The sequence below is a fragment of the Microcaecilia unicolor genome, chromosome 3 (assembly GCF_901765095.1).
Source record: "Microcaecilia unicolor chromosome 3, aMicUni1.1, whole genome shotgun sequence".
Classification (NCBI taxonomy): domain Eukaryota; kingdom Metazoa; phylum Chordata; class Amphibia; order Gymnophiona; family Siphonopidae; genus Microcaecilia; species Microcaecilia unicolor.
This window is the reverse complement of record NC_044033.1, coordinates 67710634-67731964: the sequence shown is the minus strand read 5'-3', so window position 1 is coordinate 67731964 and position 21331 is coordinate 67710634. Positions and strand designations below refer to the sequence as shown.

At 41.8% G+C, this 21331-nt stretch overlaps 1 protein-coding gene across 1 annotated transcript in view; it reads right to left on the bottom strand.

Annotated features, from left to right (window-relative positions):
• Nucleotides 1-21331, bottom strand: part of GPATCH2 (G-patch domain containing 2) — a 335139-nt gene that overhangs the window by 295576 nt on the left and 18232 nt on the right. The window contains exon 2 of the mRNA XM_030196023.1: nucleotides 18974-19687. Coding sequence (XP_030051883.1) covers nucleotides 18974-19687 — 714 coding nt within the window. The remainder of the gene's footprint in view (nucleotides 1-18973; nucleotides 19688-21331) is intronic.

Genomic DNA, 21331 nt, shown 5'->3' with positions numbered 1-21331 from the left:
AAATCATGAAGCCAAGAAAGTTTGAACATATCGATACCTAACACAGAGACCCATGGCATCACATCAAAAGCATTATAGGTTGCCCGAGCCCAGTGCTTTCAATATTCCTTCTCCTTGGCTACTAAGTCACGAAGCTGTGTGGTCTGCTCTACAGGTAGAGTGTCCTCAAACTTTGCCACACTGCACACCAAGTTCACAAGTAGATACTCATGTAGAGCACACAGACCTGAAAAACCTCTCTCCCAAAAGATTCCAGAGTCCTAGCATCCCACTCCGGGGGATCTGAAGTGTGTATTCTAGTACTCTAGGCCCTTTTGAGGAGCTGCTGCTTCTCAAATTAATGATCCTTCTGGACTCTATAAATACAGTCCACCGTCTTTAGGTACTGGCTGCACAGAAAGGGGTCTTCCAATTCTTCATCTACGCTGCCTGAAGGATGCTGTGTACGGGCATGGTCACAGCTTCCTTGAGAGGGGCATCACAGTCAAGGACGTTCAACATCTTGGCCATAGGCTCATCCTTGATCTCCAAATTAAATGTGACAATTTAAGCTATCTCCCTCAAAATAGGGACAAAGGAGAGCTCCTTTGGGGGAAACACTCTCCTTTCTAGGGTGGGGAGGTCATCCATCATGCAAGAGGTCTTCAGATCAGATTCAGATGCAGACTATAAAGTATTCCTCATTAAAACGCCGAGTCCATGCCTGCTTCAGTCCCTGCACTCATGTCCAGACTCTGGGCGAGAGTGCCAAGGGGCAGGTCCCACTCCTGGACACCAGGGGGAGCTTCTTCTTCAAATGGGCTTGAGAGGAGCACTGCTTCTTTCGGCACCGGTGCCAACATGAACACCTGGTGTTGACAAATGGGTGATGGGCAGAGTATGGGCCTCCAGAATCGGTTGGGGCAGTATCATGGTCGACAGCGATGCTCTCAATGTCTCGTCATTGCACTGAGCTAAGATCCACTCCAGCTTCTCCTGTAACATGGTTGGAGCTGCTCCATGGGAACAGGCATTGGTAATGGTAGGACCAATGTTGGTGCAGGCACAGCCTGTGAAGATGATGGAGCAGAATCAGAAGGCTGGTCCCAGTTTCAAGGAGACTGGTGAATCAGCATCCTCTGCATGGAAGGTGAGTGTTCCCCTTGGCACAAATGCTTCTCAGGTACCAATGATGCTGGTGTCCCAGAGCTCCTGGCACCATGCTTCTTCACCTCTGTTCAATGCACGATATCGAAGTCCCTCAGTGCTGCCGAGGACAATATTGAATCCTTGTGTCCTCGGTGTTCGACCGATGATGCCCGGTCCATCAGGGCCCTATTGATGCCCAACATGAGGCAGGTGGAGACATCCTGCATGCCAGCGTGTCCCCAGTGTCCCATGCAGCTCCAACAGGCAGCCAATGCTGATGTCCCAGATTTAAAAGAACCAAAAAATCTCTCACACTTGACTTCTTGACTCTTAAGGGTCCTTTTCTGCATTTTAGGGCAGAGTTTACAATTAGAGTCATTATTCCATTCTATTGTGCGATTTCTATTCCACTTTTAACTTGCGATTCAAAACGGATCACAGAGCAAACAGATAACCCAACTGGATAGAATTACATTAAAACCAATAATCTAATCTTAATACAAAAATATACATCTAAGTCATTTTTATAAAACATACCATTAAGAAGCGAACAAATATGTTTTTAAGACCTTTCGAAAAGAATTGTAAGGAAACTGTTGTAGATAGACTATTCCATATTTTTTGTGCCTTGCAAGGCAAAAGAATGCTCCCAAACAGACATCAGTTGCATATTTTTTACAGAAGGGATATCAAGAGACAGGTTTTTAGAACTCATTAGATGCCCTCTATGACTTGGGGATATAAGTAAGTTTCCTACCATAACTGAATTAGAATCATAAATGCATTTATAGACAGGGCAGGCTATGGTCTGGTCCAAGGCACGGTAAGCACCAGTTCTGAAGGTCAGTCACAGACCTTGCTTTACCGAGAACACTTTAAAACCACTGGGAGGTTTAAGTGACTTCAGGACAAAAATAGCCACAGTGAAATCAAATGGCTCAATGTTTTGTCTTGTTTTATTTTTGTTTTTTTTTTTAAACCCCAACTGGGAGGTCAAACCTGGGGGGGTGGGGGGGTGGGGGGCAGAGGAGCCACACTACAAATAAAGAAAAAAAAAAAAAGATGGGTCAGCAAAAAACTAAGGAGAAACTAATTAAGGAGGGAAAAGGATAAAAAAAAAAAAGAGATAAGGTCCCACATACCTACAGAAAAGAAGGCACAAGGAAAAAAAAGAGCCACACAAATGTGTCTAATCTGCTCCACAGAAAATAATAGACTGCTACTGGTTCCATGTTATGGAGTTGGGCAAGAAGGCACCTGCACATGCAAGGTATGGGACTGCCAAAGGCTTCTGAAGTTTTCAGAACACTTGATAGCATCTATGCTGGGCTCTGTCAGATAGCATCACCCACACATGATAAGTGTTGACCTGCTGAAGCAATCTAATACCTATCTTTTAATGCTCTAAGACTGTAACAATTCCTTTTCACAAATCACTGGCCCTAAATTGAAAGGTAGATATTAGATATCTACCTTTCAATTTAGGGCCAGTGGTTTGTGAACAAATGTTAATTTCCTTCCTACTGGTAGGCTGTTCAGCATGGACACTGAGATGTTGGCTATGTTCATGTTGAAGCAGTCAAAACCCAATCCCTTGGTTCTGGCTGTGGCACTGGTTGGATCTTCTGGGGTCGGTGCTGCCTGGGTTGACAGAGAGATCCCTGTCTAGAATGGGTAAAGCTTGAAGCAGGATACCTACACATTTGAAAGTAATGGAATCTCCTTTGCCCTTTGCACTAGCACCTCCTAGAAGAGAATGCCGGGTCAAAAGTGGGTTTAAAGAGGGTATTGTGTCAGTGTGCTGCCTGCTACTTCTCATCTCCAAAGATATTCTCGCCGTGGCACAGCATGTCAGCATACTTTTCTGCTACATCATATCTCATGTCTGGAGCCCGCAGCCAGGAGAATCTCCAGGTGCCAATATACATTGCAGACGTTCTCGATGCCATATCAAAATATCAAAGTAGTTCAGACCATGTATTTTCCAAACTCCTTCCTTTTTCCATTTGCAAATGGAGTTGTTCAGCTTTCTCCCAAGGCAGAATGTCTGCAAACTCCCAAAACTGTGCACAAATGTTATGAAAGTACATCCCCATGAAGAAATAAGAAGCTAGGCTGGAAGTGAGAACAATCTGAAAAAAACTTCTCTCTCAAGGCACTCCATTGCTTGAGCTTCTCTCCTCAGGGTGACTGAAGAATGAGTCTTTGGATCTATTCTCATAAGAGAAAAAAGTTTCACTACCATGAAATGGTGAGGATGCTGCTGCTTCTCAAATCCATGAGCCATCTGGACTTTGTCCATAGAGTTGACTTTCTTATTAATAGGTGCTACATAGAAGAGGGTCTCCCACAATCTCATCTACACATCCTTCAGAATTCTGTGAATGGGTATTGTCATGGCCTCCTTCTTGGGAAACTGAGGAATTAGATGTCCCATGTTTCTGCCCTGGGATCTTCCCCTATCTCTAACTTAAATGGAATGACTTCCACCATTTCCATCACAAAATCTGATGGAGTTTTTTTTACTATAAAATTTAATCACATTAAAATAATACAGGAACTACTAGAATATATCTCAAATGTAATTTAAAAATATCTCTAATGGTAATGTCAATAACTAATGGTTCATAAAGAGAGTTCCAAGAGCACTCTGAGTCAGACCCTGAAAAATGCTCCAAAAAAAATAAGTCTGGATCTCTGCTTGTCTCAGTCTAATCACACTAGAGTAAGGCCATGGGCAAGGGCATCAAAACTAGGGCTGTACTGACTATTCATATTTGATTCAGCCCTGAATAGTGCCCTGAAAACATTATTCATATTCGGCTGAATAGTGATTTAAATTCAAATACAAATAATCTGGAGCTCTACTGTGCTAAATCTTACTGAAATAAACACTTGATCTCTAATTTCATGTTGCTTCTTTTATTATTCGTTATGTTAAAGCTCAATGTACATTATTCATATTCGGTATTTGTATTCAGCCAAATAGTAAAATATGCTATTCGGTTCTAATCAAGACACCAAGGATCTCTGATTTCTTGCTGAAGTGTCCTCTTCCGACACACTTGACATTGACAGCAGAATAGCAGACATCAATCCCAGGGCTCTTTGAGGTCTCAGGGGCCCTTTTAGAATGCCGTGGTAGAGCTACTGAGACACTGGCATGCACCAATCCAGCACTACCGCGGGAACCAGAGGTAGTGCTGCCCCACCACACCATTTCTTGGGGGAGACTTTACCGCCTCCTATTTATTTCCTTTCAAAAAAACCCCACTGCGGTAAAGGGGGCCACAGCGCGCAGCAAATCCACATGCTGATGCCACTGCAAGGCCCCTTTTACCGCAGCTTGGTAAAAGGGTTCCTCAGTTTTCATGTTTCCCACGCAGATGTGCGAGACTGCCACAGCAGCCTTTTTGAGGCCAGAGCCATGTCAGATAGGAACAAGTGGGCATCGATCCTGCCTGTAAGACCCCATTCAAGGAGATTACAGGTGAGCCAGTCAATATTATGTATCTGGATTTTCAAAAGAAACTATTTTTGTAAAACATGTAAAGACGTTCTCATATCTATACTCTGTAAGCCACATTGAGCCTGCAAAAAGGTGGGAAAATGTGGGTTACAAATACAATAAATAAAAAGACATTTGACAAAGCACCTCATGAAAAACTCCTGAGGAAGTTATAAAGTCATGGAATAGAAGTAGTATCCTATTATGGATTAAGAACTGGTTAAAAGATAGAAAACAGAGATTATGGATGGTTAAATGGTCAGTATTCTCAATGGAGAAGGGTATATAGTGGGATTCCCCTGATCTCTGCTGGGACCACTGCTTTTCAACATACTTATATATGATCTAGAGATAGGAATAACTAATGAGGTAATTAAATTTACTGATGACAAAGTTAATGAAAGTTGTTAAAATCACAAGACTGAGAAAAATTGAAAAAACTTTACAAAACTGTGAGATTGGGCATTCAAATGGTAGATGACATTTAATGTGAGCAAGTACAAAGTGAGGAACCCAAACTATTGCTACATGATGCAAGGTCCCACAAAAGGAATCACCACCCAGAAAAAGGATCTAGATGTTATCACTAATGATATACTGAAACCCTCTGCTCAGCGTGAAGTGGCAGCTAAGAAAGCAAACAATGTTACGAATTATTAAAGGAATGGAAAATAAAACAGACTATTATTATGCCTTTCAGGCTTATTTTCGAAAGAGAAGAGCGCCCATCTTTCGACACAAATGGGGAGATGGGCGTCCTTCTCCCAAGGTCGCCCAAATCGGCATAATCGAAAGCCGATTTTGGGCGTCCTCAACTGATTTCGTCGTGGGGATGACAAAAGTTCACAGGGGCGTGTTGTAAGCGTAGCGAAGGTGGGACTGGGGCATGCCTAACACATGGGTGTCCTCGACTGATAATGGAAAAAAGAAGAGCGTCCCTGACGAGCACTTGGGCGACTTTACTTGGTCCATTTTTTGTTACAACCAAACCTCAAAAAGGTGCCCGAACTGACCAGATGACCACCGGAGGGAATCGGGGATGACCTCCCCTTACTTCCCCTAGTGGTCACCAACCCCTCCCACCCTAAAAAAAAAAACTTTTTAAAATATTTTTTGCCAGCCTCTATGCCAGCCTCAAATATCATACCCAGCTCCATGACAGCAGTATGCATGTCCCTGAAGCAGTTTTAGTGGGTGCAGTGCACTTCAGACAGGCGGACACAGGCCCATCCCCCTCCCCTACCTTTTACACTTGTGGTGGTAAATGTGAGCCCTCCAAAACCCATCAGAAATCCACTGTACCCACATCTAGGTGCCCCCTTCACCCGTAAGGGCAATGGTAGTGGTGTACAGTTGTGGGAAGTGGGGTTTTTTTTTTGGGGGGGGGGTTGGGGGGGCTCAGCACACAAGTTAAGGGAGCTGTGCACCTGGGAGCAATTTCTGAAGTCCACTGCAGTGCCTCCTAGGGTGCCCGGTTGGTGTCCTGGCATTTCAGGGGGACCAGTGCACTACGAATGCTGGCTCCTCCCATGACCAAAGGGCTTGCATTTGGTCATTTCTGAGATGGGTGTCCTCGGTTTTTTATTATCGCCGAAAATCAGGGACGACCATCTCTAAGGTCAACCTAAATTTCGTGATTTGGTTGTCCCCGACCATATTATCGAAATGAAAGATGGATGCCCATCTTGTTTCAATAAGACGGGTTTCCCAGCCCCTTCGCCGGGACGTCCTGCGAGGACGTCCTAAGGAAAACTTGGGCGCCCCTTTCAATTATGCCCCTCTTTATATCACGTCATACTTTATGCTATGAGTTTATCTTGTTGGGTAGACAGGACGAACCGTACAGATCTTTTTGTCCCATCATTTATTATATTATTATGTATCGCTCCATTGTGCGACTGCAGCTCAAATACTGTGTGCAATTCTGGTCACTGCATCTCAAAATAGATATAGCAGAATTAGAAAAAGTACAGAGAGATCATGATGCAGTGAGCTGAGGAACAGCTTTTCCCTTGGTTCCTAGCTAATCTCTACAATATCACTCCCTGGAGTAATCACTGGCGGCTCTTCTTTGGCTTCAACAGTTGAATTTAATACTACCTATGTATGGACAAATTTATCTGTAAAGTGGCTCCCAATCTGATCACAAAAGCAGAAAAAAAGGATAATGACAAGACACGGCCTACAGCACCGGCAGACTTCAAGATGGCATCGAATGGGGCCACAGGTGAGGTGAGCGAGCCACTAATGGGGCAAACTAAAATCCAAGTGCACGTCCTTTTTGGCCGTGCTTCACCCAGCTGAGAGACCTGGAAATAAGGGAGGGTCATCCAAGCAAGTAGAGTTGTAGCTGAGTGGTTAGAGCACCGGTCTTGTAACCCAAAGGTGGTGGGTTCAAATCCCACTAATAGTTTTGTTTAAAAAAAAAAAGGACGAGCACTTGGATTTTTTTCCCACTTTTTTAAGCTGTATGAAGTCTTTATTGAACATTTATCAAAACAGCATAACAAAATACAGCACTCCAGAACAAAGTAATAGCATAACTAATCAGCTCCAGGTCTCTCTCAGCCAATCCCAGCGTGTTTAGCTCAGCTAAACGCACTGTGATTGGCTGAGAGAGACCTAGAGGGAGGGACGTCCAAAAAATTTTGATTTGTGTCCTCTCATGTCCCGATTTTCTGGGCTGGAAGGCTCCTCCGTATCGTCAGGTTAGTTTTTATTTTCTTGCCTCTGAACTGTACATTAGCTTGTAGGACTGTAAAAAGAACGTCTTTTTAGAGGGAGTTTTTTTTTTTATAGTGAAGGACGTCCACAAAGGATGTCCTTGGCATGCGCAGAGCAGCCAGCATAACGCTTGGCTGCTCTGCGCATGCTCCACCGGCCGATTGGCTGACTGTTTAACGATGGAATAGAGAATACAAATGAGCTACAACGAGCAGCTCATTTGCATTCCTATTCCTTGATGCATGGCTGTTCCTTATCGATTCTCTAAGGGAATTGGTAAGGGAAGGGCTCTAACGATTGATTAGTGCATCTAGCCCTCAGAGAGTCCATGCCCAGCACAGCTCAGCTCAGGTCTGCCTGAACCTGTCGCTTATGCTCTACACTAGCACCCTCCTCCCACCGACTGGGTCACAAGCGCCTCTGGGCAAGTCTCCCACTCTCCAATTATCCCCACTGATTTCTAGGTTACTGGGGGCCACACTCCCAGTGGTCCCACAGTTCCCAGAAAGCACTCACAGACCCAACACACAAACTACCAGGATTCTTTATCAGTCCTGACCAACAGAACAAACAAATGTGTTGTTTTTTTCATTGTTCCAATGTGAGAATAATGTGCAATTAGCAAACAATAACAGGTAAATGAAATATGAATCAATTATAACACTAACTAAACATCTATATACTGTCTAAACAGTATCTGGGAAAGTCAGGATATAGAATTGTTTACAGAGCCTCAGCTAAGAGATCTGTCTCTCTTTCCTTCTGGGCTGAAACAACAGCCAGCATCTGCTGGGTAATTTCAAACAACTGGCCAATTAGAGCCCAGAACAGTCAAGTTTGCAATAAAAACTGGTTACATCACTACAGACCCTTCCTATTATCTGTGTGTCAACTAAATGAAAGAGAAGTCAGTCCTCTATAACAGCTTTATGCATAAACATGCACCATCTGCTGGCCAAATAGGAGAAATACACTTTAGAACATAATGAAAAACATCCAATACATTTTACAGGCTTAAAACATAAGAGGTCTTTTACTAAAGCTTAGCTCAAGTTATCTGCAGCAGTGTCCATTTTATTCCTATGGGCCCTGCTGCAGATATCTTGAGTTAAGCATTAGTAAAAGACCCCCCATACTGTTACTTCACAAAACCCAGATACGCTCACTGCTGATACCACATCCTCTGGCAACGAGTTCCAGAGCTTAAGCATTTGTTGAGTGAAAAAATATTTCTTCCTGTTTGTTTTAAAAGTAGTACTATGGAAATTCCTTGAGTGTCCCCTAGTCTTTGTATTTTTTGAAAGCGTATAAAAAAAATGTTTGATTTATGTTTACCCGTTCTACACCACTAAGTAGTTTGTAGACCTCTTATTTTCCCCTCAGCTGTCGCTTTTCCATGCTAAAGAATCCTAACCTCAAACCTTTCCTCATATAAAGGTTCTATCCCTTTAATCATTTTGGTCTCCCTTCTTTGAACCTTTTCTAATTCTGCTATATCTCTTTTAAGATACAGAGACCAGAATTGCATACAATACAAATGGTGTGGTCACACCATGGAGCGATACAGAGACATTATATTTATATTCGTTGTCTTATTTCCTAACCCTTTCCTTGCTTTTTTGGTCGCCTTCACACACTAGACAGAAGATTTCAGCATATTGTTCACGATAACACCTAGATCTTTTTCTTGGGTGCCAACTCTTAAGGTGGAACCTAGCATCAAATAACTATGTTCTGGATTATTCTTCCCAATATGCAAACATTGAAAAGATTCAAAGCTGGAGTAACTTGTCTACAAGAAACCATCTCCATACTACAGCAACAGAATCTGAAGTCCTCTTGGGTGGGCCACTGTTATTTTTCACCCTCTAAGAAAAAAGCAGGGGTTGCTATATATCATAGACTTTAAACTGAAATTTCTCCAAGGTCCTGAAGGATGATATGTAGTGGTGCATGGGCATTTCAATGGGACAAAGGTTACTATTGCCTCTATTTATGAACCTAATGTTGGTCACCAAGTTTTTGAGAACATTGCTACCCATTTTTGCATCCTTGAGAGATACACCACTTATTTAGCAGGGATTTTAACACTATACTAGAGTCTGACTTAGATACGAATGGGACTACCCGTAGAACTGATAAGGGATGGGGCTATTTATGCATAGCCTAGGCACTGTACATCCTTGGCGATTACTTCACTCAAATGAGAAAGACTAAACTTATATCTCTAGGGCACACAACTCTATGGGGCTGACATTCAGACTGCAGGAGTTGCCAGGCTGCCTCTGGCAGTCGGCACTTAGCCCAGATATTTAATGCTGGGCCGTTTCTGGTGACCGGCACTGTATAGCCGGGTGTATTTTGGCTGGTTAAAATATAACTGGCCATGCCGATATTCAGCACTGGCCGGTTAAATTTAAACCGGCCAAAGATATTCATGCTATTTTGGTAGCCTAATTTGGCTCCAAACGTAGCTGGTGATGCGCTGAATATCGACGGATAGCCTAATATATCACACAATATAACCAGCTATCCACCAAGTGCTAACCAACAATATTTAGCAGGAGATAGCCGGCTATCTCTGCTGAATATTGCCGGATAGGCACTTATGTGCCATTTAACCAGCCAGGAGCCATTCCTGGCTAGTTAAATGGTTTTAAAAATCAACCGGTCTCATATAGATTTTATTTTTGTGTTCAATGATCTGTTTCCAAAGACAGTCAATGCAAATATAGGTCCATTGTTTATTTCTGAGCATAGTTTATTAGATGGGTCAGAGAGAAGAGGGAGGTTCCTAGATGGAGATTCCCGAATTACCTTTATAGAAATGTGGCTTTTCAGAAATATCTAAGAAGCAAGTGGCAGAAATTATTGTGACAATAATTCTTGGTATATCCATAAACCTCTTATTTTCTGGGAGGCTGCAAAGACTGTTATTAGAAGGGATATTATAGACCATGCTAGTCCAAACCCATGGTCCGTGGGCTAGAACTCAGCCCAATATCATTTCCCTGGCCCACAGAAACTTTGTGAAGTCTTCTGAGGGAATCCCTGCTTCCCCGCCATGACTACTCTTAACTACGAGCTTGAGCCATGCGGCACTGGAAGGCAAGGCTGTTCCTGTGGTTTCAAATCTTGAGAGACCAACCTCAACGTCTGGTGCAACACAGCTCAGCCTCGTGGTTAGACCAGTAACAGCAGGGAAGAAATCTTTCTCAAAGAGCTTAGCATACTCACGGCAGGAAAGCAGAGATCCCGTCAGATGACTTGCTGAAGCCAGGTGTGGGGAAAGAGACAGGTGAAGGCAGGGGGGTGGTACACATAAGAGAGAGAACAGATGAAGGCTGGGGGGGGGGGGGATGGGAGAGAGAGACAATGAGAGCATCAGTGTGATACTAGGAATATTTTAAACAGAAGTGTTTAAAATGTAAGTATCACGTGCAGGCAAAAAAAAAAAAAGCTGGGGGATGGGGGAGAGTCAGAGGGACTGAAGAACGCATGGAGGTTTATTTGGAAGCTGCCATTTTAGTCATTACTGAGATAGGGGGGAACCCATAGGCTAGGGGAGGCCAACCGTAACCTTCCCGGGCTGCAGACCCACTGCTTCTCCTCCCTCCTGTTGTACCTGTGCTCCTTCATTGGTTGTCTATTAGTGCAGATCCAGGGGAGGATGCTGCTCTATCATGAATGGATTTCTACCTTCTTTTGCCTTTTTAGTCCATTCCTGTCATTGTTTTGTAGAACAAGATGCAGTAAACAATGTATGTTATTTTAAATTGTAAATGACCCTGAAGATCTTTCAAAGGGCAGGATAGCAAAGGGCAGGATAGTAAATAAAAAAAACTTGGAAGGAGGAAAATTGTGCTACATGAAGGCGGAGGATGGGAGGGTAGAGAGAGAAAATGGGGCAAGACTGGATGAGAAGAGACAGAACAGGGCAAAGTTAGATTAGGAGAAAGACAGGGCAATATTAAAAGATGGTGGGGAGAAAGGCAGGCATTACTGAATGGGCTAGAGAGACAGCAGAGAGGGGAACCAGGAGAGGACAGAGCCCTGGAACCCAAATGAGGACAGTGTGGCAAGAAGTAAGTCATGATTGACACAATTAGAAAAAAAATGAAATGGTCAGACAGAAAAGGTAGAAGAAAGATTTTTATTTTTAAATTTAGGACGAAGAAATGTGGTAGCTGTGTTAATCTACTTTAAAAGTTAATAAATATAAAGAAAAGAAAAAATGGAAAAATAAGGCAATACCTTTTTATAGGGCTAAATAAATCTTTTGACTAGCTTTAGGAGGCCAAAACCACCTTCTACAGGTAATAAGGGGATCTTTTACTAAGCCGTGGTAGTGCTTTTAGCTTGCGGTAGAAAAGAGCTGGCAGTAAATGCCGAGTCACTCATAGGAATATAATGAGAGTCTCAGCGTTTATGCCAGCTGATTTCTACAGTGAGCTAAAAATGCTACCGCAGCTTAGTAAAAGAGAACCCCTAAGTTAGTCCAATTAAAAAGGTATCACCTTATATTCCAGAGAGCATGAACACATGCACGAACACGTTTTAGCCCTCTGAACGTTACAAAATATAAAATATGCCACCTGTTATAGACTACCCCACCCATCTAGATTCTATACAGTGTGCCTAGACATCTGCGACGAAATCTAGGCATATTCTATAACAACGCACGTAACTTAATTGGCTTATCAAGCTAATCAACATTGATAGCAGCACTTAAGCAATAATGAGCACTAATTGGCAATAATTACAATTTACGCACACAACTCGCTAAGCGTATTCTGTAATGAACTATGCCTAAATTCTGTGTGCAATTCAAAAGGGGTGTGGCTATAAGCAGGGAAATGGGTGTTTTGTGGGCATTCCAAAATGTACACGCACAGTTATAGAATATGGTCCAGTGCGCGCAAATCTACGTGCAGGGAATTAGGTCATGTTTCATTGGCCTAAATGGACACGTGTAGCTTTAGGTGCTAGGATTTCTGCCTAAGCATATTCTATATATCATGCCTACACCTAGGTACCACTTACAAAATATGTTTAGGCAGAAATCTTTACTGCGTGGATTTTTTAGGCACTGTCACGAAACGCCTAGCCACCCGCCTGGGGCTAACCCTGCGACCACTTAAAGGATCTATCCCCAGGACAGCTCAGGTCTGCCTGCACCTGGGTATGTGCTCTACAGTAGCACCTTCTCCCACCGAGTGGGTCCCAACCGCTTCTGAGCGAGTCCCCCACTCTAAAGGTATCCCTTGTAATTTCTAGGTTACTAGGGCTACACTCCCAGTGGTCCCACAGTTCCTAGCGAGTAGTCACAGACACAAAACACAAACCACCAGGATTCTTAGTCAGTCAAACAAGCAAAGTCAATAAAAAATATTGAACAGTGAACTATGAAAACAGATTGAGAACAACAGGCAAATAACAGGTAACAACAGAATAAGGATAAATTATAAAACTATCTAATCACCACCTGGATAGTGCCTGGGAAGTACACGAAATATAGCTGCTCATAGGATAAAGAAAATAACTGCTCACAGGTTCTCAGTAAAGAGGTCTTTCTCTCTATACTTCCAAACTGAGACTGCAGAAAAAATCCAGTATTACCAGATTGAACTTGAGCTCCTGGGCCAAAAGCAGCTGGCCACATCACTGCAGGTTACTTCCTCTTTGTGTTAAACTAAAGAAGAACAGTCATTTCTCTGTAACAGCTTTAAACATAAAACATGCACCACCTGCTGGCCAAATTAGAGAAATACACTTTATGAAATATTCTTATAATTCACATGCTGGAAAAGTCACCACTTCGCCACAGGCACCATATATGGACTCTGGCCCTATGTCAGCACAAGAAATAAGAACTTAGCCTCTCTACAGTAAAGAGTCAATAACAACATTTTCCTACTCTTACAAATAAAAATGTTTTGAATATGAAACATATTCAATTTCATAAAAATTAATTATACAGTATAAGTATTGAAATAATCCCAGTAAGCTTTTGGTCAAATCTTACTAAAATCAGACTGCCCAGACTGGTAGAAGAGGAGCAGGTAGGTTTTGTAAAAGGGCTTCAAGCAATAGTCAATATTAGAAAGTTGCTTTGGGCTACAGAATGTTGTCATCAGAGATTGTTACCAGCTTTGATTCAGAAATAGCTTTCAACCATGTTGAATGGCTTTATCTTTTAATGGAGCAAATGGGCTTTCAGGGATTTTTAAAGACTTTCATTTAGATTCTCTACACTGGTCTGATTGCAGCAATCCTGGTGAGTGGTGTGGCAATGGGGCTCATTTTCAAAGCACCTAGACTTACAAAGTTCCATAGATTGCTATGCAACTTTGTAAGTCTAAGTGCTTTGAAAATACGCCATGTCTCCTTTTCTGCACATGGCAGAGTTGCTCTTTGTCCACATTCTATTTTTCTTGGAATACCTTCTGGCTAGACTAAAGGGGTTTATTTCCATTTCTGGGATGTCAGTGAGAAAGGGCTTTAGCGTTTGCTGGTGATATTTTACTATTTATTGTTTACTGATCCCACTTGGTCTTTCCTGAGAGTACTACAATTATTTTCAGATTTTGGCTCTTTTTCAGGATTTAAGCTTAGCGTCTCAAAACGTTGAAGCTTTGCCTTTACACATCTCTATTGCAAAGGCATGGGATAATGTTCCTCTGAAAGAGGTGAACGATGCTCCGAGGTATGTGGTGGCCCATACTGAGGATTTATATAGAACCAATTTGACACCTGTCCTAAAAGCTACACTTGAACGATTGACAGTGTGGAGGGCCCCAAAAATATCAGTTTCAGGTTGAATATTTTTATATAGTAAGTTAATTCCAAGATGGCTTTATGTTCTGCAAATCTCTACCTCTTTTGTAAGATTCCGGGATTCACAAGTGCTTTATGCTGCTCTTAACAGGTTTTTATGCATGGGCTCCCATCCCAGAATATCACTACAAACACTAATGCTGCCCAAGGGGAAGGAAGGGCAGAGACTGAAGGTTTTGCAGATTTATAATTTAGCCTATGGACTTCGGTTTCTCAGAGTGGTTTATGCACATCTCTCATTATACACTGGTTGAGTTAGAACATTCCATCTATTACATGCTAAATCTATGCATCTTAGAGACCAGTTTACTAGACATGTGGTGTGGAAATATATGAAAAGCTGCTAGAGGAGATTGTGTCATAAGCTGGAGGCATCCCTTCATTATCACTTCTCTTGCCTTTTATTGGAAATCTGGATTTTAGCCAGATATAGACTCTGCTATGTTCCAGCACTGGCATAATAAAGGTCTTAGATGGATAGGGGATATGATACAATTTCTCCCTTCCCATCTTTCCTTTGAAGCGCTTTGCCTCTAATGGGTAGCTTTGCCTTTATTCATGCTCAGCACTATGTCTGTAGTGTCGAGGGTTCTGGAATTTCAGTTTCAATAGCATACTCATTCAGTGTTCAATACTTTACAAGCCTACAACAGTAAGGGTCCTGTTTACCAAGGTGCGCTAGCATACCTATAGCACGGCTTAGTAAACAGGACCCCAAAAGGTTAGACTGAAACATTACTATGGCTATTTGTTGGATCTCCTCCAGGGAATGTAGTTGTCTACTCTGAGTTGTCCCAATATTGAGAAAATGCCTTGTATGTGTCCATGGAGGGGTCATTTTCATGGGCTTAGCACCCCCAATAATTTTGAAAAGTTGGCTCCTATGCTCACCATAGACTTCTCTGTAGTTAATGTATGAATGCTCCAGAGAATCCAGACTAAACTACTAGTTCCCTTGCCCAGAGTTAACTCTGACATACTAAAGCCAACAGACTTGTACAATAAACCAGACATTCCAGACAACAGCAGAAAAAAAAAAACTGGGAGGTGTGATTTTAAAATACTGGAGATCTGGAAAACCTGACAACTCAAATTAAATACAAAATGGATTGATTGGTCAAGTCATGTCTTTGGGGATACCAGAAATACAAAGCAGCAGCAATTAATAGTGGAGGAGATACTAATGGGCAACAAACAGAAGAAAGATCTCAGGATGGTCATTTATAAGACTCTTCAAGTAGGAAAATAACATGATTCAGACAGTGACAAGAGCCAAAGAAATAATAACATGAGAAAGAGTGTTAGCAGAAAAACATAGGGTGAAAGGGGTGGGAGTTAGAAGTATTGTTATGGCCAAGAACATTATGTATCTGACAGATCTCACTGTAGTGCAGTTGGACGCATTCTCATTGTTCTGTGGGTTACCACTGGGTTTGAAGTTATCACCTCTTTTGTGTAACACAGATAAATTTAGGAGTAACAAAAGAAAAAACATTCCTTCATAGAAAGGGTAAAAAAGGAATGGAAATTTGTCCCAACAATGACAGTGAAGAACAAAAAAACAGTATAAGAATTCAAGAAATCATAGGATAAGCAGTAGAACACTGGCTATAATGGTATGAGGGTAAAGCCTGAGAGAGCAGTCCCTGTGATACTGCATGAGAAATAGACAAACTGGATGGACCTTTTGGTCACCATTTTCTCTGTTTCTTATCTTAATCAAGCCAATGAACAACCCTTATGACACAATCCCTTATACCAGCCTGTGACTGAGTAGGTGGAATGTGGCTGGGTTCCCACAGGATCACTCCCTCACAGAGACTGAGCCACCGTAGGGTAGGTGGAACTCCTTATAAAATTACTCCATGTGTAGTTTAATTTCTAATCTAATACAAAACCTGCTGTAATTTAAACTTTAACAACCACAACTGCTATATGAGAATTAAAGTCAGCTGCTTTAAAATGTTTCCAAAATAATATTTTCCATTAGAGAACATGTGAATTTCTCTACTACTGCAAAATGTATACAGTAACATAGTAGAAGACAGTAGATAAACTCATCTGGCACATCTAGTCAGTCCAGTCTACATGTACTTCAAGGATATATTCAATTGTCAGCCATAACAACTTGTACAGTAAAACATCAAAACAGGTTTTATTCCTTTTTGGTCCTCTACCATCCTGGGTAGATGAGCATACAAGTTCCTATACTTAATCTAATACTCAAATTCTCCCCACCTCATATTTTACCACTGACAATTTATAAAAATATAAAAGCTACCAAAGCTAGCAAGGCACTTACCCTATTCGGCCACCTAAGTCTCCAGAGCCTTATTTGACAGCAACTGGCAATGGCCAACCTGTTCATTTCTACCTGTCCAGTATCAGACAAGTTGTAGCTTTCTTATTCAGCGGTCTCTTGGCCTGCAGTGTTGCCCTGTCAATTTCCCTTTACATATACCTTTTTTTCTCATTATCGCTCCCTTTTTTCCATCTTCTCTTGAGGGATTAAAGTGGTTTGCTTAAATACTACAGAAATCTTGATCTTGGTCCTACAATTGCCTTTCACCCCAAGCATGCTTTAATTCTGTCACAGTTTTAGATCCTACCACCTCTGTCAAACATCCAACACCCTTTCACTAAACAAGTGTCTCCTCGAGTTTCCTGTGATTCTTCTAGCCTACAACTTCATATTACGACACTTTCAGGCTCATTTTCAAAAGAGGACGCCCATCTTTCGACACAAATCGGAAGATGGGTGTTCTTCTCACAGGTTCGCACAAATTGGCATAATCGAAAGCCGATTTTGGGCGTCCCCAACTGCTTTCCGTCGTGGGGACGATTAAAGCTCACAGGGGTGTCGGAGGCGTAGCAAAGGCTGGACTTAGGCGTGCTTAAAACAGGGGCATCCTCGACCCATAATGGAAAAAAAAGGGCATCCCTGACGAGCACTTGGACAACTTTACCTAGTCCTGTTTTTCTTATGAACAAGCTACAAAAGGTGCCCAAACTTCCGCTTACTCCCCCCATTGGTCACTAACCCCCTCCCACCCTCAAAAAACATCTTTAAAAATATTTTGTGCCAGCCTCATATGTCATACTCAGGTCCATCATAGCAGTATGCAGGTCCCTGGAGCAGTTTTAGTGTTTGCAGTGCACTTCAGGCAGGTGGACCCAGCCCCCCCCCCCCATTTGTTATACTTCTGGTAGTACATGTGAGCCCTCCAAAACCCACCACAAACCCACTGTATCCACATGTAGGTGCCCCCCTTCACCCCTTAGGGCTATGGTAGTGGTGTACAGTTGTGGGGAGTGGGTTTGGGGGGCTCAGCACACAAGGTAATGGAGCTATGTACCTGGGAGCAATTTATGAAGTCCACTGCAGTGCCCCCTAGGGTGCCCAGTTGGCGTCCTGGCATGTCAGGGGGACCAGTGCACTATGAATGCTGGCTCCTTCAATGACCAAAGGGCTTGTGCATTTGGTCGTTTCTGAAATGGGCGTACTTGGTTTCCATTACAGCCGAAAATCAGAAACGACCAAGTTTAGGGACGACCATCTCTAAGGACGACCTAAATGTCAAGATTTGGGCATCCCCAACCGTATTATTGAAACGAAAGATGGACGTCCATCTTGTTTCAATAATACGGGTTTCCCTACCCCTCCACCGGGACGTTTTGCGAGGACATCCTCAGCAAACCTTAGGCGTCCCTTTCGATTATGCCCCTCCACGTGATCACATTTCATTTTCTATCAAAAACTCAATCTTTCTAAACTTTAAGCCAACTTTCAAGTCATTTATTTAGACGAATGTATGGACATTTTGAAAAAGATGGAAACACTTAACCTGAATGATCTTGAGAACTGTTAAACTGTACTGGACATTTAGCAGGCTGACAAAGATTGACACTAAAACTGGGGGACACCTCCTTCACAAAAACAAGTAAACAAAAACAAAAAATCCTAAATACTTATTTTAGAAAAGGTGACTCAAACATTTGCAACAGGGGTCACAGAACAGTTTTTAGGTTGCAGGGTCCCAACAAACCAATCTCAGCATCAGCAAACACAAAGCTTAGGGGCAAAATCAGTGTTGGGCAAAATATTGGTAGGGCCATGGCCCCAGTGCCTACCCCATTCCGCTGCCAATGATTTGCAATCCAACATAGCACAAGACTCAAAAATTCCTGCATTACTCTATGATAATACAATTAAAGTATTCTCTTCTAGGGCTGGCCCAGGTGTAAGTGTTATGTATATAGTTATGTAAAAGGCCCAGTTCAGTCTCCAAAAAGGGCTTTTTATCCCTGGATCAGTTGGGCTAGGGTTTCTGCCGAGGCAGCCTATAAATGTGAGGGCTAGTAGTCCTTTCTTAAGAGTGACACCTAGTAGTCAGATTCAGGACCCATGGTTGCAAGGTTCCAGAAGGTATCCTGGTTTATGATCCCTATCCAAAAGGCACTCACTATAATGCTCTGTATATTTGGAGAAAGAGATAAAAACAGGGTGGTGGAGGGGTGAATTCCCAAATAGTTGTATATAAAGGTTCATAGTAGAAGTATAAAGGAGAAAGAAATTATTTTGTCAGAAAGAAAATTGTGTTTCCTGTTATTATTACCTTGTCCGACTTACTCCAGAAAACTTTAATCTACACAACCAGTAACAAAGAAATGTTTATAAATCAGAATAACCAGGACTGATCATAATATTATATTCTTCACACCTATAGAAACAATTTCAAACTTTTGCTATAGTGTTGAAAACAATGAATAAAGCACCTGTCACTCATATTCTCATCTGAGCCTTTTTGTTCCTCATATTCCATTTTGTCTTTATTTGTCTGGTTCATTTCTTCAGTTTCTACCACCACCCCCTCATCTGGCATCTCAGGTCCATGTCTCATTGCAGCAATTTTTCGTTTTTTGATTTTGCTCTTGGAAACCTCCAGATGTTGATAGTATCTATTATCATTGTTCATGGTTTGATCTCTGCTATTGCTCTGCTGGGTCAATGTTAGTGAATTTGTAACCTCTGCTGGTGGATCTATTGCCATTCGTTTTACCTTCCTTCTCCTACGCAATGTCCTGCTCCCTAGGTTGTCAATAGTCAGATCAGGTTCATGCCATAAGGGTCTTTTGATTCGCATATTATTTATATTTGAGGAAGGCCTGCGTTTTGCAACCAGTAACTGGTCATCAGAATCACTGTGGTCTTTCTTGTTATTGCTGTTAGTTTCTCGGTAGTCTTTGCTTGGCTCCTCCAAACTAGAATCTGAGCCCTCACTTAAGCAGTGACCAGTTTCCCAGGGATGGTGGATGTTGTCTGATCGTCGTTTTCTTCCCCTGCGTTTTCTTGCCTGGCGTTTCAGGAGGCAGGAGACACTGCGGGAATGATCTCCAGTATCAGCAAAGCATCCCCTGGCTTGTTCAGAACTTTCTTCCAGGGCAGATACCAGATCATGAACAAGCTCCTCCATAGTCCTACTGAAATGCCTATATTAAACAAAGAAAACTAAATCATTATTATAGAAAGAAAGAAAATCAGCAGTTAGCACTTTAGACTTGTAACAGTGACATGCTGGCAGTTACTCTCTAGGAATGCCACAAAATTACAATCTTAGCACAAAGAGTCCTCCATATGATAAACTGGAGTCATATTACCAAATACTTAGCCCCATCATCGCCCCATTTCTCTGTTGATAGTGGATCACGAAATCAAACAAACATGACCTGCACAGAGGCACCCTTTTCATAATGGATGCTTACAGTTATTGTTGTTCACATAGCAGAGAGTATTCTTGGATTTCAAAAGCACAAAATTAGACTCTACTACTTTAATTGTCTTTGACTACTTAAAATGTTCAACATAAGGCCCAGAAGACAGTGGTAGCTTTCACTTATCCTATATGCAGAAGCTCTCTGGTTCTCTTTACCTAAGAAAGGTGGTGAAAATTGTACTGGGTGCTTGATCTTAGTGTGCTACTAATATTTATCTATATTTTGCTCACATCTTTTCAGTAGTAGCTCAAGGTGTGTTGCATTCAGGTACACTAGGTATTTCTCTGTCCCTAAACGGCTCACAATCTGCTTGTACCTGAGGCAAAGTAGTTCCATCTCTCGTTGGTTCAAGGACAAACTTTTGAAATCTGCCATTATGTTACCAAATGAAGGGTCATTTTACTAAAACTGTGGTAAAAAGCTGAAATTGATTTCACTGCGTGGTAGCTGTGAATTTTACACAGCAATTTGGGGGCATTCCTCAACACAATCCTTATATTCCACTACTATCTAAACATAGTTTAGTGCTAATTATACAAATAAAGTTAGCCATTACTAGGCGCTACAATAGCAAACATAAAACCAACCCCTCCCCCCCACCCCCCCCCCCCCCCCGAAACAATGAAAATAAGTCTAATGTACAAAAAAATATTTAAAGTTTAATTTCTTATAGGATCCCATATAATGAATTTGATTTCATGAGAGAAGGAAGAGAATTCCAAGTTAATGCAGTTTAGTAAGGATATATAGAACTAAATATTAGATTTCATTCCTTTCACTGATGTCACTTTAGGACTTAACCAGTTTTTGTATTTTATAAGAGCTACCTAAGAAAGGAAATATCAGTTTAGTCATAACTGGGCACTAAAGCAAACAAAATCCTAAATATCATTGATCTTATATTGAACAATACACTGGCTTTCACTGGAAACCAGTGTAGTTCTCTCAACAATGGCACAGCCCTCACAAATTTCTTGGCTCCTGATAGGCCTGGCCACCATATTTTCAGCCGTTTGTAAATGTTTCAAGAGTTTTTCAGTACAGCCTACATAGAGCAAATTAAAGTAATTCAGCTGAAATAAAGTCAATGCTTATACAATAATCCTATAGTGATCTGTAAAAATAAATAAATACAATTCTAACATGCTGCAACAACAATTTAATTTTATAGAACAGTTTGCTAATAAGGGAATGAATCTGGTTTTTCATTGCCTTAAATAGAAATAAACGTCAGCGCTGAATTCACTATATTTATTCTCATGAATAGCCAGTTTGTTATTGAAGGATGCTGGGAAAAGAGAGCCTAGCCAAAGAACATTAGTTTTATTCTTATTCAATTTTACATGATAAGAGGAAGCC